This window comes from Hyperolius riggenbachi, chromosome 11, assembly GCF_040937935.1.
Source record: "Hyperolius riggenbachi isolate aHypRig1 chromosome 11, aHypRig1.pri, whole genome shotgun sequence".
Classification (NCBI taxonomy): Eukaryota; Metazoa; Chordata; class Amphibia; order Anura; family Hyperoliidae; genus Hyperolius; species Hyperolius riggenbachi.
In genome coordinates, this window is record NC_090656.1 from 128,500,363 (window position 1) to 128,524,763 (window position 24,401).

At 43.4% G+C, this 24,401-nt stretch overlaps 2 protein-coding genes across 3 annotated transcripts in view; one reads left to right on the forward strand and one right to left on the reverse strand.

Moving 5' to 3' along the window:
* The window catches only part of DEAF1 (DEAF1 transcription factor), a 72,199-nt gene extending 68,439 nt beyond the window's left edge, over positions 1 to 3,760 (reverse strand). The window contains exon 1 of the mRNA XM_068261307.1: positions 3,350 to 3,760. Coding sequence (XP_068117408.1) covers positions 3,350 to 3,506 — 157 coding nt within the window. The 5' untranslated portion in view covers positions 3,507 to 3,760. The remainder of the gene's footprint in view (positions 1 to 3,349) is intronic.
* Positions 3,374 to 23,511, forward strand: TMEM80 (transmembrane protein 80). Of its 2 annotated transcripts, none has more exons than XM_068261309.1 (5): positions 3,374 to 4,049; positions 5,629 to 5,645; positions 17,405 to 17,498; positions 21,449 to 21,541; positions 23,025 to 23,511. In XM_068261309.1, exons 1-5 carry the CDS (start codon positions 4,031 to 4,033, stop codon positions 23,228 to 23,230), a joined length of 429 nt encoding a protein of 142 aa, XP_068117410.1. In that variant the 5' UTR covers positions 3,374 to 4,030; the 3' UTR covers positions 23,231 to 23,511. The 2 variants fall into 2 exon arrangements, with proteins under 2 accessions (XP_068117410.1, XP_068117411.1); XM_068261310.1 differs by lacking the exon at positions 3,374 to 4,049 and adding an exon at positions 5,286 to 5,484.
* Positions 23,512 to 24,401: the final 890 nt, after the last annotated feature.

The window sequence follows — 24,401 nt, forward strand, 5'->3', positions numbered from 1 at the left end:
AGACACCAGAAAATCTGCAGGTATCCTGCACCTCACAGCAACGCCCCCTTTATTTCCCTTCTACAGTTGACTTTGGATGGAGCAGGAGCGTGTGTACATAGCATGGAGCAGCAGCATGTGTATAGAGCATAGAGCAGCAGGGTGTGTACAGAGCATAGAGCAGCAGGGTGTGTACAGAGCATGGAGCAGCAGCATGTATACAGAGCATGGAGCAGCAAGGTGTGTACAGAGCATGAAGCAGCAGTATGTGTACAGAGCATGGAGCAGCTCTGGGGAACATAACAGAGTCAGGTATGAGCACAGCCCTGTGCCCTGCTGTGTGAATGCTTCACTTTCCTCATCATTATCAATGTCAGCTGTCCTCATTATTATCTGTAACCAAACTTCTCCTAATCTATCCCGTTGTCGATCGGGAACAGATCGGACATTTAGGAAATATTTGTCAGATACTGTCAGTCGGATAGGAAATTACATTATGTGAACTCAGCATGATGTCCTACCATATTATACTGTATTGTACGTGGCTGAGGGAGACTCTTTAGGAATCCCCCCTTGAAAATCCGAGGTTTGCCTCTGCATGATACATATCCATAAATGTGTTGCATACAGTGGGATGCGAAAGTTTGGGCAACCATGTTAATCGTCGTGATTTTCCTGTATAAATCGTTGGTTGTTACAATAAAAAATTTCAGTTAAATATATCATACTAGCAAGCCTAAGCCCGTTTAAAAACGGGCTCTAGGTCTGTGTTTTTCACCGCTCGCCACCCACCGCGCATGCACCCACCACACACCCGGCCGCCCGCTCCCTAGCCCCGTCCCCGTCTTCCTGTTTCTGTGAGGCTGGGTCCGTGCTGCGCACATACGCAGTAGCAAAAAGCACGGACCAGCTACACAGAGACAGCACACGCAGGGACACAGGGGTTTTATTGTAGAGAATATACAAAATTAGGCAGGTGCATACATTTGGGCACCACGAAAAACAAATGAAATTAATATTTAGTAGATCCTCCTTTTGCAGAAATTACAGCCTCTAAACACTCCCTGTAGGTTCCAATGAGAGTCTGGATTCTGGTTGAAGGTATTTTGGACCATTCCTCTTTACAAAACATTTCTAGTTTATTCAGGTTTGATGGCTTCCGAGCATGGACAGCTCTCTTTAACTCACACCACAGATTTTAAATTATATTCAGATCTGAGGACTGAGATGGCCATTCCAGAACGCTGTACTTGTTCCTCTGCATAAATGCCTTAGTGGATTTTGAGCAGTGTTTAGGGTTGTTGTCTTGTTGAAAGATCCAGCCCCGACACAGCTTCAGCTTTGTCACTGATTTCTGGACATTGGTCTCCAGAATCTGCAGATACTGCTGTGTTCTTTTTCCTCCATGCATAATGCCCCTTGTTATGCCCAAATAACTCAATTTTAATTTTACCAGTCCACAGCATCTTATTCCAAAATGAAGCTGGCTTGTTCAAATGTGCTATAACATACCTCAAGCAGCTCTGTTTGTGCTGTGAGCGGAGAAATGGCTTCCTTTGCATCACTCTGCATACAGCATCTCCTTGTGTAAAGTGCGCCAAACGATGCACAGCGACTCCATCTGCAGCAAGATGATGTTGTAGGTCGTTGGTGCTGGTCTGTGGGTTATCTCTGACTGTTCTCACCATTTGTCTCTTCTGTCCCTTTCTTGGTCTGCCACTTCAAACCTTAACTTGAACTGAGCCCGTGGTCTTCCATTTCCTCAATATGTCCCTAACTGTGGAAACAGACAGCTGAAATCTCTGAGACAGCTTTGTGTATCCTTTCCCTAAACCATGATAGTGAACAATCTTTGCCTTCAGGTCATTTGAGAGTTGTTTTGAGACCCCCATGTTGCTACTCTTCAAACAAAATGAAAAGAGGAGGGAAACTTACAATCAACCCCCTTAAATACCATTTCTCATAATTGGATTCACCTGTGTATGTAGGTCAGGGGCCACTGAGCTTACCAAGCCAATTTGAGTTCCAATAATTACATGTTAAGGTTTTGGAATCAATAAAAAGACAAATTTATGCACCTGCCTAATTTTATTTAAACAATTATTGCGCACTTTCTGTAAATCAAATAAACTTCATTTCACATCTCAAATATCACTGTGTGTCTCCTATATGATATATTTCACTGACATTTTTTATCGTAACAAACAACAATTTATACAGGAAAATCATGACGATTAACAAGATTAACAAGGTTGCCCAAACTTTTGCATCCCACAGTATATGTTCAGGCTTTGCTAATTAAATAAAACAGGGATCACACCTGATTGCCATCACATTGACTGAAAACACCAGACCTTCAACATTAAATATTTGTTGGGATAGACTAAAAATTGAATAAGAGATTTAATAATAAGCATACATATCGCAGAACTGTAAACATTCTTGTAGAATGTAAAGTGATTTAGTATGTCTGTACTGTAAAAAGAAAATTCGATACTATTCCGTTAGCCGGGCGCAACTGAGCTAAGTAATGTACCGATTCATGTTTTTACTGTCCGTATCGCTGCGGCCAAATGTATCAAAAGTGATTTAATGGAATGAAATTAAGCCGGTGGCAATGTAACAGATGAAGCCGCCGGCTTCGGCTCTGCCTCCTCTCCTCCCCCTGCCTCTCACCTATAGAACACTGGCAGCCGGGGGACACGCGTGTCCCCGAGAGTCGTTCGTCGCAAGAAACAAGCAGAGTGGGGAGGCTGCAGACATTGCTTCTGCCAGCACCCGCTCTGCAAGAACGAACGGCAGGATTCCCAAATGACTCTGGGGGGGACATGCATGATCCCGGCTGCCAGTATTGTATAGGAGAGAGGCAGGGGGAGGAGAGAGAGCCGAAGCCGGCGGCTTCATCTGTTACATTGCCGCCGGCTTAATTTAATTAAATTAACTCCGACCAGTAAAAACATGAATCGGTACATTACTTAGCTCAGTTGCGCCCAGCTAACGGAATAGTACCGAAAATTCATATAAATTGTATCTATGAGCGTAGACTTCAGATAACCCTCTTCCACAATCTAACCAATCTAGTGGTGAAATATTTTCAATTATGTAAAAAAAAAAAATAATAATAATAATATGACTACATGAATTTGTTTCATGTTCCATAAAAGTTACTCAGAACTAGATAAGGAAGAACCTTCATAAGCAAAATAAACTTTAGATATGCAATTGAAGTAAGAATATTATACTGTACATGCATTATCACAAAACTGCAGCAGTAGCACCACATAGCGTCAAGCGTAGGTATTACATCAACAAATGCAGCCGAGAACAGAGCCACCTAGTGGGTAGATTATTGTACTGCACCAGCCCTCACCTGTATAGCCGTTCCCTGCAGCGCTCCTTCCATCAGGCCCAGTCATAACGGTGACTGAGGTCACTTCTGGCCTGTCCCGCACAGCTGCTGCCGCCACTGCTGCCACCGCCGCTGCCGCTTCCGATAACCCGAGCCGGGAAGCCTGAGCCTCATCCATCTCTCCGGAAACAGCCGAATAGACTTTCCGGAAACACCCGAAAGTGAACCTCGGCAACAACCGATCTGCCTTTCCGGAAAGGATAAGCAATAACCGGAATAGTGCGAAAACACCCGATGGGCTACGGAAATTCCCGAACGCCGAGCGACTCTCAGACGTGTCTCAGGCCCGTGCACGAAAACCACCGAGAAAAGCCGATTGCCGCCGAAGATGGCTACGGAGTTCCTTCTACACCCCCGAGAGCCGACAGCTATTGCGCATGTGCAGAGTGCTTTGTGCCGACTATAGAAGGTCACGCTTCCCCGAAGTGAAACCATAAATTATATTTCTACTTGCTTATGGGATCAAACCCCAGAATGGATGTTATAAAATGCCGGGTGTCGATTAAAAGGCAGCAGTAAAATAGGAGACAGTTGCAAATGTTACAATTGCCCTGACTAAAGATGGCCACTACAAGCTCATGAGGGTGTTCTGCATCGAGTCCACGTCGGAGATTGCCGAGAATACGCGAAGTGCTCAGCAACATGGCGCTGTACAGAAGAGGTACGTGCTAGACGCGTTGCCATAGTTACTAGAGGCCCCCCAAATTAGAGCCTTATCTGGTTATCTATCAGCTTCTGAGTGTAGATATATTACAGGCGCACTTTCACCTGTTTGCAGAGAATATTGCTTATGTGTCTCTTTTTGTTTTGCATGTCTTCTAGGATATGTTATGTGTTTGACAGTATTCCTTCACTTTTTGGTACTTTTTCAGTTGCAGAGCACTTTAAAAGTTATTTTAAACAGAAGATGAAACATTATCTCCTAGGAGAAAACGTAGGAGAAAAAAGTGAATTAAACAGGCCAATGGGCTTGAATCATTAAGCTGCGCTGATAAAGCAGCGCAGCTTAATGTTCTGTAGTGCGCGCTATGCACACCATAGCAGCGCTCGCTGCCATGTAAGGAGAGTGCCTTCCTTAGTTAAGCTACATACACATGATGCAGTTGCATGGAGACAAGCAACAGTTGAAAGTCTCCAGCAACGACAGTTGTATACAAGCAACGATTATATACACGCGGCAACAACCTGTCTGTAACATAGTGGAAACTGTTGCTCAGCAACTTCTTTTGCAGGTTCACGAACTGTCGGACTCACAAGAGTTGCTAGAGACTAGCATACACACGACTGCACCGACTTGATGGCCCATACTCACGAGGGACTTTTGTCGCCTCAACACGCGGCGCGCGCGTGTTGCGGCGACAGGTCGCCCGTGAGTATGGGCCGTCGCACGCCCGCGCGCCCCCGAACTGTCGCCCGTCGCTATGTCGCCATGCGATTGAAACTTTCAATCGCATGGCGACAGTCGCCGCTGCCCCCCCGCCGCAACTGTCGCTAGTCCGCGTGAGTACGCGGACTAGCGACAGCAACCTCCATCGCCTGGAGACAGCTCTGATTAGCAACAGTTGCTTGCGCGCGCCTCATACACATTGAGGACCTGTTGCCGCAACATGCGCGCGCCATGTGTTTCCAGCAACAGTTGTAGCCCGTGTGTATGGGCCTTTACATGCATTGCTTCCTTAGCAATGCACGTAACATTATCGTGGGTAATCCTGCTCCTGTGAGTTTTCAGAAACCGCGATAGTTCAATCGTGACCGCTACTGTGTTAATTTAAATAACATTGCGGTAGCAGTAATTCACAGGAGCAGGACTACCCGCAGTTAATGTTACGTGCATTGCTAAGGAAGCAATGCGCATAACTAAGGAAGGCACTCTCCTGACATGGCAGCGAGCGCACTACAGCCCATTATGCTGTGCTGCTTTAGCAGTGCAGCTTGATAAATCAAGCCCAATACCTCTTTTCTGCCCTCCCATTTCTCACTCATTTCTATCTCCCACTTAGCTGTCTATCACTTTTACAAACTTTTATAAAACTAAAGGACACCCATTTGCTGGTATTTTTTTATATAAAATTCTGAAAACACCAAAAGAACATCTGGTAGGTGTATATATCATATTTTACTATAATGCAAATCTATATAATGGCTCTTATTCGGCAAGGACATTATTTATGCTGTATATTGTTGATGAATTATGCATTTTTATATTTTTGTAACTAATTGTTGTTGTTTTTTATATGCAGGGAAGAGCGCCTTGGTTGTATCCTTTACACTTTACATATTCTGTACCTGTTTGTTTTCAGTTTGTTTTTTATTGTTTCATTTGTGTCTCACAATGGAGGCTTGTGATTAGGGCTGGTTCAGAGCGTTTACCGCAAGCGTTCGGAACGTCGCGTTAAACAACGCTCCCATTCAAGTGAATGGGAGCGTTTGCACCGAGCTTTTACACGCGTTTACACGAACGCGGCGTTCGGGTCCCGATTTTCGCTTGCGTTCGTGGCCGCCCTGGAAGCTACATGTAGCTTCCAGGAGCGGCCAACCGCGACGGCTAATGTCCCCCTAGGGGAAGAAAAAACGCGACCGCATCCGAACGCGACGCGAAGGCTGCTGAAAGCCTGACCGCGCAGCCGCCGCAATGCCCCCAAACGCGACGCCATGCAGACGTCCGTGTGAACCAGCCCTAAAGCCCAACTAAAGCCACAAGTATGATCTAAGTTTTATATAATTTAGCAAATGGTTAGAATGTCTTCAAAGCTTTTATTGTTGTTTTGCTTTTCAACTGGTAGAATTCCCCTCATGACAGTATCAGGTGAAATCTCTCCAGAGGAGATGAAGATCGTCATAAATAAAAGTTGTGCAGAGTTTGTATTACCGATATTATACTATTTTTTTTTTTAGTGCAACATTTTTATTGAATTTTTAGAAAACATAAACAATACAAAGCAACCGAACAACCCCCCCCCCCCACACACACACACACACATATATATATATATATATATACACACTGTATACATACACATGCACACATAATGAGACCACCCTCTCTAAAGCTATTCCAACACATCATGTGAGTCAGCATAGTCTATCCATTGTTGCCATATCAATCGAAATTTGTGTAGACCACCACGCTTAATATAAGTTAGTTTATACCAAACCATTGCTTTGTTTAACCTTTTAGACCATGAAGAAGTTGAGGGTAAAGTTTAATTACCCCATCTACTGACAATTTCCCATCTCCCATAAAAGCACATAATCTAGACCAAGTTGATGCAATGAGAGGAGTGGGTGGAATTAGTGTATAAAGTAAAAGAGCTTTTGGATCCCTTACTATCCTCTCACCCATCACCTCCGTCATAGTTCTGGCCAAGTCCGTCCAATAGCTGACAATACATGGGCAACTCCGTAGCATGTGAAAGAAATCCCCTTTAGCAACTTTACACTTCGGACACCAACCAGACTTATCTGGATAATATTGATGTAATTGTTGAGGGGTATAATAGACCCGGTATATCAATTTCAAATGTGCATACCTATCTGTTGCAGAAATCAACACCTCAATCATACCCTCCAACACCTCCACCCATTCCAAACCTGAGATGGGGCTAATGTCTGCAGTCCATTTTATACGAGCCTTTGTAAGCCTTAAAGTGGTAGAAGGCATCAAAGTGGCGTATACTGCAGATAATAAGCTAGCAGCCTTATGTGAAAATAATAGGTTTTCCAATCTATCTGAATCCCAATTCCACACCCCAGGGAACTGTGTTGTCCAGGCATGTTGTAACTGAAAATACCTAAATAACATCGTATTAGGAAGTTGGAATCTGGCACTTAGCTGAGAGAAGGGTAAGAGGTTTCCTCTGGGAGCTATCTGTGCTACCTGAGTGATCCCCTTTCGGGTCCATAGATGCGGGTCTGGAATGTCCAAAAAATGGTTCAGGTTGGGATTTCCCCAAAGGGGAGTATAGGGAGACATAGAGTTTGGGCCAGCAAACTTTAACTTTGCAGCTACCCAGGCCTTTATGAGGGCTTGCATGGAAGGTGTTATCCTCGTGTCCCCACCAGTACCCCAATACGGGAGGCCGGCAAGGGCTTCATATGAACCCATTACTGCAGCTTCAACCCCCCTCTATTAAAGTGAACCTCCGGACTAAAAATCGACTCAGCAGCACTGAAAAGGCCTGGTGTTTCTTTAACAGTTTCACAGCATCAGAACTTTGTTTCTCTTATACAAGCCTCATTTTTAGCTGCACAGAAGAAAACTGCCCGGGCTTTTTTCCCCTGATGCTGTGCAAAGCATGATGGGATTTCTGATGTTGTTCTCGTTCTGCTGTTTTGGTGCAATTTTTTTTTTTTTACATTTTGAATTTGACATTTGAAGCCTAGCGTGTGCAGCTGGGAGGGGTAATCAGGACACAGGACAGTTGGAACTGTGTCTCCTGCTCCTTGTCACCTCCTTTCAACCAAAAAGATGGCTGCCCCCATGACAAAGATGGCAGCCCCCATGACTCACAAACATTTGCCTGTTCTTTTAAAACAGGGTGGGTAAGAGATTATATTACCTATCTATTCTAATTAACATAACTAATGTAACTTGATGACAGTATTTTTGTTTAGGCTGAAGTTCCCCTTTAAAGAACAAGCAACACCCATGCTGACCTCCTTCTACTTACATAACAGATGTATTGTGCTATCCACGTAATGATTCCTGTGAATTTTACAAAGTAAGAGCAGAAAATCCTATTCTAGGCTGTGGCCATCTTGCCAAGCTAATGCTGACATCATATCCTTCCTGAATCTTGTTTTCCCCCCTCCTTTCTCTTGGTCATTGTGTATTCATTAGCTGCCCTCCTCCCAGAGTCTTTTTTTATTTACACATCCAATCACTGAGTCACCTCAGCCTTGCTTGTAAACACAAGTGATCAGCTAGGCAGGGAAATAAATGGAAGAGGAGGAATATATTATAGATAAAAATAACTCTCAGCATTCAAAAGAACTCCCAGCATTCAACTCTTTGGCACTGTTTGGCACTAGGGCCAGTGCTCCTAAAGTATGCGATAACTACAAACCATAACAGCAGAAAAAGTTTTGCAAGTTTTGAATGCAGGATTAGGATCTTTATCACTTAAAGGAGAACTGTAGAGAGAGGTATATGGAGGCTGCCATATTTATTTCCATTTAAGCTATACCAGTTGCCTGGCTATCCTGCTGATCCTCTGCCTCTAATACTTTCAGCCATAGCCCCTGAACAAGCATGCAGCAGATCAGGTGTTTCTGACAATTCTGACAGATATGACAAGATTAGCTGCATGCTTGTTTCTGGTGTTATCCAGACACTGCTGCAGCCAAATAGATCAGCAGGGCTGCCAGGCAACTGGTATTGCTTAAAAGGAAATAAATATGGCAGCCTCCATATCCCTCTCACTACAGTTCTCCTTTAATACACTCAGACCAGTTGCTGTTGAAATTTGATTTTTATGGTGACAATCAGGGGCGCCCTTGGGCACAGGCACTACAGCAATTGGCCTACAGCGCCATCCAGTTCAAAGGCGCAATTGTTTGCCTTTTATGCTCCCTCGGCATGGCCCCTTTAAGTCGCGGGAGCTCAGCGGTATTATCTGCCGGCTGCTCAGAAGGCAAGCGGCAATGGATGGAGGGAGAAGGAGTCGGCCAGCCCGGCTGCATGGAGAAGTCCGCCCACCCCCTTCGCATCATCGGAGGACAGCCAGGAACGAGGGAGTGCCATTGCTCCGCCCAGGGGGAAGGATGTGGCACACAGAGCACCAGAGAGCTGCCTGCTCTATGTCTGATTGTGTGTCCGCCCCCTCTCATTCCCCGGGAATTTGAAAGTTCCAGGCATCAGTGACGACTTGCACAGATGCCATCACAGGGCTGCCTGAAGGAAAGAGCTGCACGGGGAGCATGTCAGGAGGTGGTGGAGAGATCAGCCATGCACAGATGCCATCACAGGGCTGCCTGAGGGACAGAGCTGCACGGGGAGCATGTCAGGAGGTGGTGGAGAGATCAGCCATGCACAGATGCCATCACAGGGCTGCCTGAGGGACAGAGCTGCACGGGGAGCATGTCAGGAGGTGGTGGAGAGATCAGCCATGCACAGATGCCATCACAGGGCTGCCTGAGGGACAGAGCTGCACGGTGAGCATGATGTCAGGAGGTGGGGAGAGATCAGCTGTGTGTGTCCTGCATCTGGTCAGCTATTCTCTGCATGCATCCTGGTGACAATGATGGCAGCCATAGTGACAGGAGCAGGGAAGCACCATATAAGGTACATTCATTGTTTACATGCACTGTAGTGATAGCTGGCTAAAACGATGCTGTGTCTGAACTCCCTGTGACTGTCCTGCTAGTCTCTGGCTCCATATGTTCCACCCCTCCTCCCTCCCTATGTACCCCCTTCCCACCCTACTTATGTACCCCCCTCCCAATGCTTCAATCTGACCCTGTCAAACAGGACCACCTGTGGTGAGAGACAGCTTTCTCTCCCACATTCACTCTGACTCTCCATTTTCTGCCATCTCTCCCTCCTATTTTTTCCCCAATCTTTTTCCTCTACCTCACCACTCTTAGGACACTCTCCTACTTTCCTGCATCTTTCTCTGCCATCTCCTACTGCCCTCTGTCTACCTGCCTTCTCTCCCAGTCTGCTGTGTCTTTCACTTTTTCTCACTTTCCTTTATCTCATGAAATAACTTATTTAAGGCACATACACACGTCTGATTTCCGCAAACGACCTGTCGTTTGGACGTCCAAATGATCGGTCGTTCGGACGTCAAATCAAGCGTGTGTACAGTCTGTCGTTCAGCTGATAAGACTGGACCTGAGCGATCCACCAAGCGGTCCCTCAAGTCCAGTCTTATCAGCTGAACGACAGACTGTACACACACCCAATTTGACGTCCAAGCGACAGGTCGTTTGCGAAAATCAGACGTGTGTATGGGCCTTTATTGTCCTGTATTAGTGTACCTGAGCTGAAGCTCGAGCTCAGAAAGATACTTAGCTAAAGAGAGGCAAGCCTCAGGATTCTATTGAGGCTTCCCTCTGCGTTCTGTGGTCCCCCCCCCCCCCTTTGCCATGCGCAGCTGCTTTCCTCTTCTGGCATCAGCGCAGCCGTCACGCATGTGCAGTAAGGTGGAGCTGCACACGCATAGCCGTGCTCGTCACAGAAGAATAGTGCAGCCCCGATGTGGAGGGAGTCTGCACTGGGTAGTGGGAGAGGAGACGACGCTGAGGTAAGCCTCAAAACCTCAATACGATCCTGAGGCTTCCCTCTCTTTGGCTAAGTATCTATTTCTGAGCTTCAGCTCAGGTTCTTGAAGATTATAGTGCATTAATTTCATAGTGCTGTTATCATGTCTCTGTCTTCACATAGTTATGTCACTGACTGTCCTCAGAGGCGCTCACAATGTAATCCCTACCATAGTCTAGTGGCCTACCATATTATTATGTATTTATATAGCACTGACTACTGTATTCTGCAGCACTTTACAGAGTACATAGTCATGTCACTGACTGTGGTGAAACGGTGACGCATTACGATTATTTTCTGGTGAAATGCTGCTGCATTACGATTATTTTCTGGTGAAACGCTGACGCATTGGGGGAGGGGGCGCCACAGGTTTTCTCGCCTGGAGTGACAAAATGGCTAGAGGCGCCCCTGGTGACAATACCGCTTTAATCGGAAGGCACAGCACTTCCAGTGACAGCTTCGGAGTACCACCGGCCCAGATAAAATCAGACGTTATAGAATCTATTCTACGGGATATCGACCGGGGAATCCACACTGGCGATTGGCGAAAGATATGATTAAACTTTAGGGGGTAAAGCATTTTAAATACATTTACTCTTCCCACGACTGACATAGGTAGTTTCATCCATAGACGGCAGCTCCTGTAGTATCCATCTATAATTGATTGTAGGTTGAGGGAAATATGACTCTGGTATGTGATCAACAACAATACCTAAATATTTAAAGCTAGATACCTGTCTTATCCCCGCTAAGTCGGCCTGAAGTGTATTATTTTTATCTATAGGAAAAAGAATGATTTATCCCAATTTATCTTAATCCCTGAAAAGTTACCGAACTGGCCCATAACCGCCAGAGCCTTCTGGAGGGAGGGACCAGAGTCCTGAAGAAAGAGGAGCATATCGTCCGCATAAAGTGCAATTTTTTCCTCCAACTTCTCCTTGATCAGTCCTCTGATCCCCTCCTCCGATCCCCTCCTCCCCCGTAATTCTAACAGCCAATGGCTCAATCGCCAATGCAAACAAAAGGGGGGACAACGGACAACCCTGACAGGTGCCCCGCTCCAAAAAAAGGGGTCAGATTTTTTGTTATTTGTTCGAACCCAAGCTATTGGGGACTGATACAGCATCTTAACCCAAGTGACAAACTTCTCCCCAATCTCAAACCTTCTCAAAACTTCCCAGAGGTACGGCCACTCAACAGAGTCAAACACTTTTTCTGCGTCCAGGGTCGCAATGACTCTATCTCTAGCATTGTCATGTGTGGTATATATATTTCTGTATAGTCTCCTAATGTCGATGTCCGTACCGCCGTTTGGCATGAAACTTGTCTGGTATTGATGGACAAGTGATTCTATGACCGATTTCATTCTTTTAGATAATATTTTGGCCAAAATTTGTATATCCACATTCAATAAAGAAATGGGATGATAGGATGCACAGGACAGGGGATCTTTATCCTTTTTTGGTATTACAATAATCAGTGCTTCCCGCATAGAGTCCGGAATTGTCCGGTTATTCAACATATGGTTATACAAATCAGCCAAATTTGGACTAATTATATCTCTGTATTGCTTATGATATTCCACCGGGATGCCATCCGGCCCCGGGGTCTTACCGTTCTGCATAGCCAGTATAGCACCCTCAACCTCTTCTGGGGTCACCTCCACATCCAGAGCCATCATCTGGTCATCTGTCAGTCGTGGGAGAGAAATTCCATCCAAATATGACCCTAACTGAGCCATATCATATGTAACCCTGGAGGAATAAAGGAGCTGGTAAAATTCTGCATAAATCCAATTTATATTCCCTGGATCGCCAAACTCAGCCCCAGCCGGATCCCGTATACAAGGAATACTCGTTGTAACCTGCTGCTCTTTAGCCATCCAAGTAAGAAGTTTACCACGTTGTTCACCTTGCTCAACAATTCGATGGTTCTTTGCAAGGAGACTCTTTTTTTGTCAGCTCAACTTCTATTAAGTTGACACTATTTGAGCTGTTTTCCATTTATCAGTGGATTGATCTTTGTAGAACTCCAGCTCCCGCTCCGCTGCCTCATTCTGTGCGCATACTAAGCGTGCTTTTCTAGCTTCCCTCACTCTTCTGATGATAGAATTATAGGAAACTCTGAAAAAGGCCTTAGAGGCTCCCCAAACTATAGAGTGGGTGGCAGAACCTTTGTTAAAGTGAACCTCCAGAATAAATATCTACTCAGCAGAACTGAAAAGGCTTGGTGTTTCTTTAACAGTTTCACAGCATCAGAACTCTGTTTTTCTTATAGAAGTCTCATTTTTAGCTGCATTTTTAACTAAGCTCCGCCCCATCAAAGAAAACTGCCCAGGCTTTTTTCTCCTGATGCTATGCAAAGCATGATGGGATTTCCTATGTTGTTATTCACATTGCAGGATAGGAACAGAAAAATGGAGGCACTGTTGAAGCAGAAAAATGGTACCTTTAATCCACGGTGGAACAGACAACGGGGTTCACAGTGGGGGTGAGGGGGTGCCTGACAGCTGTTTCGCTAAGAAAGCTTCTTCAGAGGCAAGAAGAAGCTTTCTTAGCGAAACAGCTGTCAGGCACCCCCTCACCCCCACTGTGAACCCCGTTGTCTGTTCCACCGTGGATTAAAGGTACCATTTTTCTGCTTCAACAGTGCCTCCATTTTTCTGTTCCTATCATGCTAATGTATGTTCTTGAGAGCACGTCCTAGCTATTGGTACAGGATCCGGTGTACTCATTGCCTCTGGTTCATCTGGTGCCAGTCTTTCGTCTTCCCCATTTTGTTACTCACATTGCCTTGCAACTGGGAGGAGTGATCAGGACACAGGACAGTTGGAAATGTGTCTCATGTTCCCTGTCACCTCCTTTCAACCAAAAAGATGTCCTTAAGAAATCACAAACCTTTGCCTGTTCTTTTAAAGCAGGGTGGGCAAGAGATTATATTACCTATCTATTTTAATTAACATAACTAATGTAACTTAATGACCGTATGTTTGTTTAGGCTGAAGTTCCTCTTTAACTTCCCAGAATATAGACCTCTCCCTCTCTACCTGTATATGCACCTCCATGTCCTTAACCCAATAACCTGACAATCCCCAGGTACAGACCCCACTCCTACTGCCCATCGCCAAAACAAGCGGCTGGGGGCGCATGATCCGAAAGTGCCCAGGGGAGACGTTCAATAGATACTATGTCCAGGAGGGCCTCTCCTGAGGCAAAGAAAGTCAATCCGGGACATAGTATGATGTGTAGAGGTCTGTCATGTAAACCCCGAAGTATCCCCATGCTTCCACCTCCAAACCAATATTATACTATTAAGGTAAAAACGCAATGCTTGTGCCAAATTTCTCCTGATCTCTTCTCTCTCACTAACCCTCCTACTCCCACTAAACCTAACACTAATCTGCCTTCTCCCAATACACCTAACACTATTCCTCCTACTACCACTACAACTAAAACCATCCATCCTACTACCACTACTCACTGATGTTACACTTACACTAACTCTTTAACTACCGCGTCAACTAAATCTATCCCTCCTACTACCACTACTCACTGACGCTACACTTACACGAACTCTTCTACTACTGCTAACTAAATCTATCCCTCCTACTACCACTACTCACTGACGCTACACTTACACTAACTCTTCTACTACTGCTAACTAAATCTATCCCTCCTACTAACACTACTCACTGACGCTACACTTACACACTTACACTAACTCGTCTACTACCGCTACAACTAAATCTATCCCTCTTATTACCACTACTCACTGGGCCAGATTTTTCATAGCAATGACAACATTTGTTTCTTCTTATTTCCGATCTATTCCATCAGAATTGTAATCTGCATGTGTTCTGAGCGTAAATTCTCTTCCTACAAAATAAGAAGACTTTTGCCCTAGTTTTGCATGAATTTCTAGAAATGTCGTACAGTTAGAACAGTGCAAATCCAGTGCTAATCTGTGCTGGAAATAAGAAGTGGTTGATATCACTTCTAAAACGCATGCAAAGCTGCCACACTGGGGGATGAACTGTCAAGCTTGTGCTGTATGTGTTGTTTTATTCCCCACATAACTGAATTAAAGTTCTAACAGCTGTCAGTCACATCTCTTGCTTGTAAAGCCCAGACAGCAGCTATACTGTTCCCCCAAAAAAGCTCAGCACTCGCAATAGTGTGTAATTCTTCTCTTGTGCAGCTGCTATGTAACCTCCTGCAGATACCCAGTGCTCATGGACAAGGTGGCTGTCACCAAATGTGAATAAAAGCACTGGGGGAACTTTGTCAACAATGTCTGAGACAACATATTGGTAGATTTTGAGAAATCCCTGCAGAACTGTCTCAGACATCCTAAGAAATCACTAGATAGTGCAGATTCCTTCTTAAACTGTTGTAAAATAGGAGGAGCTAGGAAGGTCTCTCAGACAGTGCAGTGTGTGAGGGAAATTGCTGTTGCTGAGGTAACCAATACATCTGCTGTATTGATACCAGCAGGCTCTGAGGTGGAATTCAGCACCTCACAAATCATGTCTAGTCTGCACTCTGCACTATCTGGAGAACTGCTATTAAGCACTTTTTAATCTGCAGCAGTTTAGGGACAGATTTGCACTTTTCTTAAAGAGGAACTCCACCCTAAACAAACATACTGTCATTAAGTTATATTAGTTATGTTAATTAAAATAGATAGGTAATATAATCTCTTACCCACACTTCATGATGGCAGCCATCTTTTTGGTTGAAAGGAGGTGACAGGGAGCATGAGACACAGTTCCAACTGTCCTGTGTCCTGAGCACCTCTCCCAGTTGCTAGGCAATGTGAACAACAACATAGGAAATCCCATCATGCTCTGCACAGCATCAGGGAAAAAAGCCTGGGCTTTTTTTCTTTGATGGGTGGAGCTTAGGTAAAAATGCAGCTAAAAATGATGCTTTGGTAAGAAAAACAAAGTTCTGATGCTGTGAAACTGTTAAAGAAACACCAAGCCTTTTCAGTTCTGCTGAGTAGATTTTTAGTCTGGAGGTTCACTTTAACTGTAGTGAAGCTCTAGAAATTCACGCTAAACTACCGCGATTACCTAGGATTTAAGAAGGTTCCTATTATCATGCAGAGCTGTTCTCCCTGCTGGTTAGAACAGTTTCAGAAGAAAAAACTGTCGGTAATGTATTGATAAATCTGGCCCATTGATCAGCGTCCAGGGGTACAAAACAACATCTATTTATTCAAACAACTGCACAAATAAAAAACAGACACACTCTGAACAACAGGGACCCAATCAACATAAGCAAGCCTTAATGCACCACTTGTGCTAATTCAGGAGTGCCCAATAGGTCAATCGCAATCTATCAGTAGATCACGACCGCCTCTTGAGTAGATCGTGGCCACGTCCAGTCAAATTTTACTTCCGCGTAGCTGCAGCTGTCAAATTTTGCTACCACTGTGTACCCGTGGGTGTCACAATTTGCTGCCTAGTAGCTGCGGCGGTCAGAATTTGATGCCTAGCCGCATCAATGAGGAAGGAGGAGACGTGCTGCTGAAGGGGAGATGCATGGCCCATAGGGGAGAGGAGAAAATGATGAGAAAGCATCTCCTCCCCTCCAGGCTGTGTGAGAAGTGCACACCAATGTGGCCACACACCCCCAGGTCCCGCAGTTCTTCGGGGATTTAACACATAAGTCGTCGCCATCTTGTGTGGTGTGCAGTGAGTTCAGAGAGCGACAAGGGGACAGAACGGCTTTCTTTTCTAGGTGGGCACATATTTTTGATGTTGGGGGGGGGGGTGGGGTGGAGATTCCTTGACTCTATTTTTTGTGGTGGTTGTGGTCAGGAGGGGGGCTGGAGAAAGGATTGAGGGGGGAGAGGGAAGGGAGGATTCTGTGACTGTGTGTGTGTGTGTGTGTGTGTGTGTGTGTGTGTGTGTGTGTGTGTGTGTGTGTGTGTGTGTGTGTGTGTGTGTGTGTGTGTGTGTCTATGGTTGTGGTGCAGTTCAGAGTGCCGAGGGATCTACCAACATTTCAAATGCTAAATTTTACTATATACAGTATAAGACAAATATAGTATACTTGTCTTTATAATGTTGGTAAATTGCTATATAAGCCTTATATAGTAATATAGCAACATTATAAATGCTAAGTTTAGCATCTGAAATGTTGGTAGATCTTCAAAGCAAGTGGTAAGTAAAAATTTGGAGACGCCCACTCTCTAGTTCATTCCGACCAGTTCTGGCAATTACGCCGTCCTCAGGGATTGCTGGAGCATTCCCATCATCACTTCCTGATTGCAATACCGCGGTACAGCCGCTTACCGACTTCCAAAAAATCTATTGCCAAGTGTGCCGAATCTAAGCATCAGGGAGCACTATACTGACGAGGACGCCACCTACTGCAGGCACCAAAAGTGTGAGCTTCAGACTCAAATGATTAATTATCTCTTAATTTTATTTTCAGTTCAGGTTTGCTTCAGAACAGATATGCTTGGTAGCCATTGGACTCTAAGGAGTAGAGTGTTGAGATACGTTTGATAAAGAAACATGGGCATAAAGTTACTTCATCCTCTCAGTTCAATAGCTCCACTTTTGTATTTTTCACAACCTCTGGTGCATTGTCTGTCAGTTTTGCCATATTTTACCACTTTCATTTCGCCAGTTTAGGGTAAAAATCAAAAGTGGAATTAGATATTTTAAAAGATACTTTTATGAAAAGGGATGTTTTCATCTATGCATTATATTTCTTTGATTCCTTAATAATAATTAACAGTTGTCATCTGTTCCCCTCCAGATCCTACTATACATCAATATTATGTACTATGTGTTTTATTTTCTTGCTTCCCTTCTTATGATCATTTATAAAAGTAAGTAAACACCTGGAGTAATTAAACATGCAAATATTAAACATTCACACAGGATTATTTCATATATGCTGGCAAGGCACCTAAAAGTTTCCTGAATGTTGTGGAAGGCAAGCCATGGGCTGCACTCTATGTACTGCATTATTATTTTCCTCACACACTACGTATAATATATACAGTATGTACTATAATAGTGTCACAGCTCAATTACACACAGTAATAGTAGCAGTAAACAAAAGTGTGGTCCTAAGGAAATGTGTACACTTAAAGAGACACTGAAGCGAAAAAATATATATGATATAATTAATTGGTTGTGTACTATGAATAATTACTAGAAGATTAGCAGCAAAGAAAATATTCTCATATTTTTATTTTCAGGTATATAGGCTTCAATTCATCAAAGGGTGTTCGATAACAAAACCCCAGTCCTTAAAATACCGCATTCAGTATTTTACACTTCACTGTGCTAATTCATCAATATTTTCCCATGTGTGGTAGAGGTTCGTTAAGTTACCGAACTACTAGGCTTCAATTCATCAAAGGCTGTTCGATAACTGCAGAGTGGTGCAGAGCAGCTTGGAATGTCCGTGTGTTGTTACAAGCTGATAACAATAGAAGGCATCCAGACATCCCTTTGTGATGTAAAGGTGTTATAGTTACTGTTATTTATACTGCCTCTGCTGCTCTGAATCTGTCGATCAGTCTTTCTTAACATTTTATTTATTTGCCACAACGTAGATGAACTTCCTGGAGACATTACAAATGCCATGCTTGGTGATTTCACCACCAGCATCTTTGCATTATCAAACAGGGCCTGAAAGGGTTACACCACCGAAGGGAATCTGGGGATATATTTTGACCCGTTCTCTCTGCTCACTGCTTGGGGGGTCTGAAAGCTTGTGTGGAGAAGCCTGTGTGACCTATCAGCGGCACTTGCAGGAGAACAGGGGCTGTTTCTATTGGCTGCCTGCTCCTGCTAATCATGAAAACATTCACACAGAAGGCTTTCGAAGCCTGTAACGAAGCCTGTAACGACAGGGGAGAGCTTGAGATAAACACCGAATGTGTTAGCGAATGTGGGAACCTTGATGAATTAACATTTGTTGAGCACATGTCGGTAATTTATCTCATTGCTGTGTCATTTCAGCTTCTCATTCGGTAACAGCTTTGATGAATTAACATTTTCTAAAGTGCTTCGTTAAGTCAGCTGTTTTCAGCATTACCGAATGCGGTAATGCTTGATGAATTGAAGCCAATGTGTGTTTTCTAACATTGCATCATTCTCTAATATGTGCAGATTACACAACACTCTGCATTCAAAATGATTCTTTCAGAGCAGTCTGTGAACTAATGACCTCTCCTCTGGCAGATAAAAAGAAAACTGTTCACTTACAGTTGAGATAATAAAAGTCAGAAAACAGGCCTCTCCACGACTTTGAAAGTCGTAGAGATTAATGGCTTTTTTGCATAGAGATAACAACTGGAGTTTCTTAACTCTTCCTGTACTGGAAACAATTACACTGATGTATCTGATCTTAATGTTTTATTTCTTAGCTGTGCTACACATACAAATCATAATATCATAATTTTTTTTCGCTTCAGTGTCTCTTTAAGTAGTCAGTTTTCAGTGGACTTTGTCCATAGCCCCTAGCTGTTTCACTTATGTATTCAGGTTTAAATAGTGTGTAACTTTAAGGATCCTTTTACACTAACAGTGTTATGTTGCAGTACTCTCCCCTGCCGCAGTGGACATTACAATCTGTGAGACAGTAACTGCGGTGCAACGTGATGTGGTCTGGCTGACACAGCATGATAGCGCATGGTAAACGCAGAACCAATAATAATTAATAATAATTGCAGTATTTGTATAGCGCCTTTCTCCTGTCGGACTCAAAGCACTTGCGAGGCAGCCACTAGAGCGCACTCAGTAGGCAGTAGCAGTGTTAAGGAGACTTGCCAAGAAACTCCTTACTGAAATAGGTGCTGGCTTACTGAACAGGCAGAGCCGAGATTTGAACCCAGGTCTTCTGTGTCAGAGGCAGAGCCCTTAACCATTACACTATCCAGCCACTGCACATATCGCGCACATGCACATATCGCAAAAACACGTGACGCGCTTCCTGCCCATGTGTGTGCGCACATGACTGAGGGGGTCCTCACTAGCGTAGATATTTGTATGTAGAACAGAGGCACCAGCAGGAGTGGCGGGCTTGCCTCCCAAAAGCAGACACAAAATCATGCCTTCATATAAATCAATACATTTATTATACGGTACCCCAAAAACAGTGCAATGCGTTTCGCAGGCCCAGCCTGCTTCATCAGGCAATAAAAGTGGGGACAAAACTGAATTTCCGCAATAGCAGGCTCAGCCCGCTTCATCAAGCAATAAAAGTGGGGACAAAACAGAATTTCGGCAATAGCAGGTGTAGCCTACACCTGCTATTGCTGACATTCTGTTTTGTCCCCACTTTTATTGCCTGATGAAGCGGGCTGGGCCTGCGAAATGCGTTGCACTGTTTTTGGGGTACTGTATAATAAATGTATTGATTTATATGAAGACAGGATCTCGTGTCTGCTTTTGGGAGGCAAGCCCACCACTTCCTCCAAGCAATTTTTAAAAGTGTTATTGACTTTTATCCTGCTGGCGCCTCTGTTCTACATACAAATACTCTGTGTCCACTCCTGGTGGAGGAAAGTGCTACCCCCTTTCTTGTTTCTTTACTACAGAGAGCGACTTCTTAATCCTGAGTGAGGACAGGTCTAATCTCCTCACCTGCCTTCATAGTGGTTGCCTGAATGGTAACCCATGTTTGCGAGTATAAATTCTCTCACTAAACCACTTACCAATTGTCTTTAACATACTACACCATATTGGGCTCTCGGTTTTTTCTATTTCACTAACGTAGATGTTCGGGGGTAGGGTCACAGTGATTTCCCTATTGGCGCAGTTTGCCCAAGGGAAAAAAATATAGGTAATTATGCAGTAATGCCACACCATGTGTGCAACTGCCCCTAACCCATTAGCAGCTTCAATAGAGTTCTATCATTTGAGATAAATGCACTGATTTTGACCTCAGTAGGCAGAACTTATTGTGCTGTAAATTCTTTAAATGCTTTGATCTTTCTTCCTAGCAGAACATATAGAAACTAAAAGCAGAAGTTCTCTGTTATTTTCTCACACTGCCCCCTAGTGACGAGTGGCCATAAATACACATTACAGCAGTACTAATTAGAAGCAAAAAAAAGGTAACAAATAAATAAAGAAAAAAATGTTCTAAAATAAATTGGCCCGGAGCACTTGCAAGCCTCTAAATCATGTGTATTTTATTATAGGCATCCCCGATAAAATAATAATAATTTATTACATAGACTGAATAGGAACTCCACTAAAACAGTAACAGGAACTCCACTAAAAGCTGCAAATTGCACACAAATTGATTTTACTGCCAGGTACAGGCAGGCCTTAAACTGATAAACTGGTAAATTATGTGCTAACATGCCCCCTATTTTTCATGAGAATTCCGATTTTCAGTAAAATATTCCAAAATACCGCACAATTTATTACCTAATTTTCCACATTCGGTAAATTAGGCGGTCCATTGTGACTAAAATCTAGCAGAATAGCAAACTGCTTTTACCGCATGCTGTAAAATACCGTGTATGATGTTGGAAGTGCTTTATTATTCTGCGGGACATTTGGTACAGATTTCTTTAACATTGTCTTGTTGTCTTGTTACTGTTTGTTTTTATTATTGTTAAAATAATAATAAAAATAATTTTAAAGAAAAAAAATACAATGTATGATAAAATGGATGCTAAACCTACCAGAAATTAGGCCATTGTGTAATAAATAATGGTCTCAGTATTACCGTATATAACAAGTTGCTTCCTACTGAACAATGACCTAAAGTTTTCTTTCTGTCCAGCCTTTCACCTCTGTGTCTCTCTTGCAGGCCAGGTCTTCAGTTATCCTGACTCTAACTTGGCTTTAGATCTTGGTCTGCTGTTCCTTATGGCGATAATCGAGTCTGTACGGCTATATCTGGGTGAGCTGCCAAATTCTTATTATTCTAAGCTACAATTTGTACAACAATTATAATAAACAAAGCAGTTGATCGAGAAAGCTTTTCTCTTACGTTATCTCACGTTACTTATTTTCCAACTCAACTACAAGGAGAGATAATTTTTGTGAGTCTTGAAATCCCAGTCTGCTTGTAAATCTTTGCCTGGGAGGAGCATTGCTGATGTAGTAGCTTGCGTCCTGTTGCTGTGCTCAGTATTGCCATAGTGTATCATCTGTGACTCTCACTTTGTTCCTTTGGCTGTTCCTCACCCAATTGGAAGTCTCCTACGCATCATTTTTTTGTTTCAATTAAAGACTGCATTTTAACCTACATAGGAGAATGATAATTAGCACGTGTTTGGTATAACTGATTAAACATACACCTGATTGTAATCCTACAATATTACTGACTCTGTACAAGTTTACCCATAACATTTGATGATGTTTGGAAAGCAAGGTCATCACACCAAATCATTTTTCTTTTTCCTGATAGAAAGTAAAAACTAACACTTGAAAAAAAATAGTATTTGTCTAATGAATAAAACTAAAATGAAACAAAAACTCTACTTGACACCATGACTTAAAAGCGGATCTCCAGCCTCAAAGAAAAAGCTTGCAGCCTCCTTAAAATAGAAAGTTATATTTACCTGAGAAGCCTTGTCCCGTGAAGCCGTCCCGAAGACCCCCGCATCATCTGACTTCCGGTGCCTGGACCAACTGCCGTAAATAGCTTGGCGTTTTTCTCTGGGGAAAGGGGAGGCGGGGCCAGGCACCGGAAGTGAGATGATGCGGGGGTCTTCGGGACGGCTTCACGGGACAAGGCTTCTCAGGTAAATATAACTTTCTGTTACAAGGAGGCTGCAAGTTTTTTTTTTTCTTTGAGGCTGGAGATCCACTTTTAAGTATATGTACACATATAGACATTTATACCCAAGTGAATGCACTGTAAATTACTTAATTCCTTTGTAGCTGTCACTTACACTAGCAATGATGATCTGATGACTCTGAATCTCTTGGCTGGCATTGTTTGGACTGGACCATCTAAAATATGGATTATTTCCTTTATTTTCTGACATACTCCCTGGATGCCAGATACAAAGTCCAGCAGCTAGAATAGTGTGCCATAAGTAGGCAGGCTGGCATCTTTGTGTAGGTTCTTGCGCGGGAGTGCTTTTGAAAAGCATAAAGGGAGCCTTGATAATCCCCCATGCAGAGATGGTCTAGTCCAAATCCTGTCAGTAAGAGTTTTACAGTTGTCAGATTAAAAATACCTACTGTAAGAGACAGCTACATAGCAAATACGTTGTTAACAGTACAATGTTCTCTGAGACACACAAGCACCTTATATGTATGGTTACATTGGCACAAATGTTACTTTTTGGTCATAGTGGTTCTTTAAGATATTAGTGATTTTGATGCTGCAGAAAGCACTGGATTATAATAGTCACACTATTATTTGATTTCAGGTATGATGGGAAATTTGACAGAAGAACAGCTTCCCTTAGGATCAAGTCTGTTCTTCACTGTAGGCAATGTCCTTCTGTCTGTATATTTCCTGGTATGGGAGACATACATCCTGAGGGCAGATCTCATTATCAATGGTATTCTGCTGGTCTTCTATGGTCTGGAAGTAGTCCTGGAAATATTCACCATTGCTGCATTCTTCCGTTAAAATCAACAGCACTTTGCAGGTTGTACCTGAAGGACTCTCACGCTGGACCTGAAGTAGGACTGATTCAATTCAAGTGGAATATCATCCAAAATCTTTACTTTGGGTTTCCACAGAGAGAATTGATAAAACCACTCTCAGGATTTTATGTTGTCTAGGCACTGGCTAAGGAGATTGATCATCACATCTTGTCTCATGGATTGCAATCAGTAGTATACTACACTTACTGCAATAAATACACTATGTAGATCGAGCTTATACCTTTTTCCCCCTAACTATTAAAACAGTTTCTATTTCTGTCTCTGCTAACAAGGAGGTAATAGGAATCTCTATGGTGGGGACACAGACAGCAGAACATAACTGACAGGTGTAACTGTGAGAAACAAACCAACTGCTTAATAAAGGGCCCATTACAGTGAAAAACATTAGCAGTTAAAATCTGATAGAACTGACAAGTTTTGGACTAGCCCATCTCCTCATGGGGAATATTTAGGGTTCCCTTGTTTTCAAAAGCATTTCCCGAGCTGCAGTTACTAAGTCTAACTGCCAAAGTAGTAAAATATCAGCCAGCCTTCCTACTTGCTTGCACACTATTTTTGCAGTTGGACTGAGCAAACTGCTGTTCAGGGATTGCTATTGAAAACAAACAAAAATAATCCGTTATGAGCAGATGGACCAGTCCAAAACGTGACGGTTCTGTAAATTTTAACTGCTTACATTTTGCTGTACTGGTCCTATAAAGAGCTCATAAAGTAGAGATCTAATTACCGGTATATGAATGGAGATGTTTCACAGTGAACTCTACGTAAGTTTATCGTGCCTGAACAGTTGAAGAAATAATTGGGCCCAATCAGCATGGGGTACTATTATGGTAGTGCCTGGTAGTTCCCCTTTTAAGGATTTTGCTGCCTTCACCTCAGCTTAACATTACAGAAAAATAACAGCCTTTAGCAAAGGTTTGCATTATTTTAGCATCTATTTATATTGGACTGAGACTACTTAAAGTAAACTTGAGATGAATGGAGTAATGGATTTTTACTTACTTGGAGTTTCCCCCAGCCTCCTGTAGTCTGACAGCTCCTACGATGCAGTAGTCCATGATTGAGCCGAGTTGCCTACTTTATGGGTCTGACAGAAGCGCGACTGAGGGGACCTGGAGAGCACAAGGGAGCTA

What these genes read in the sequence shown, in the direction of transcription:
- TMEM80 (XM_068261309.1), top strand. An exon ending in TCTTATGATCATTTATAAAA is followed by an intron (nt 17,499 to 21,448) that starts GTAAGTAAACAC and finishes TCTCTCTTGCAG; the next exon opens with GCCAGGTCTTCAGTTATCCT. An exon ending in GTCTGTACGGCTATATCTGG is followed by an intron (nt 21,542 to 23,024) that starts GTGAGCTGCCAA and finishes ATTTGATTTCAG; the next exon opens with GTATGATGGGAAATTTGACA.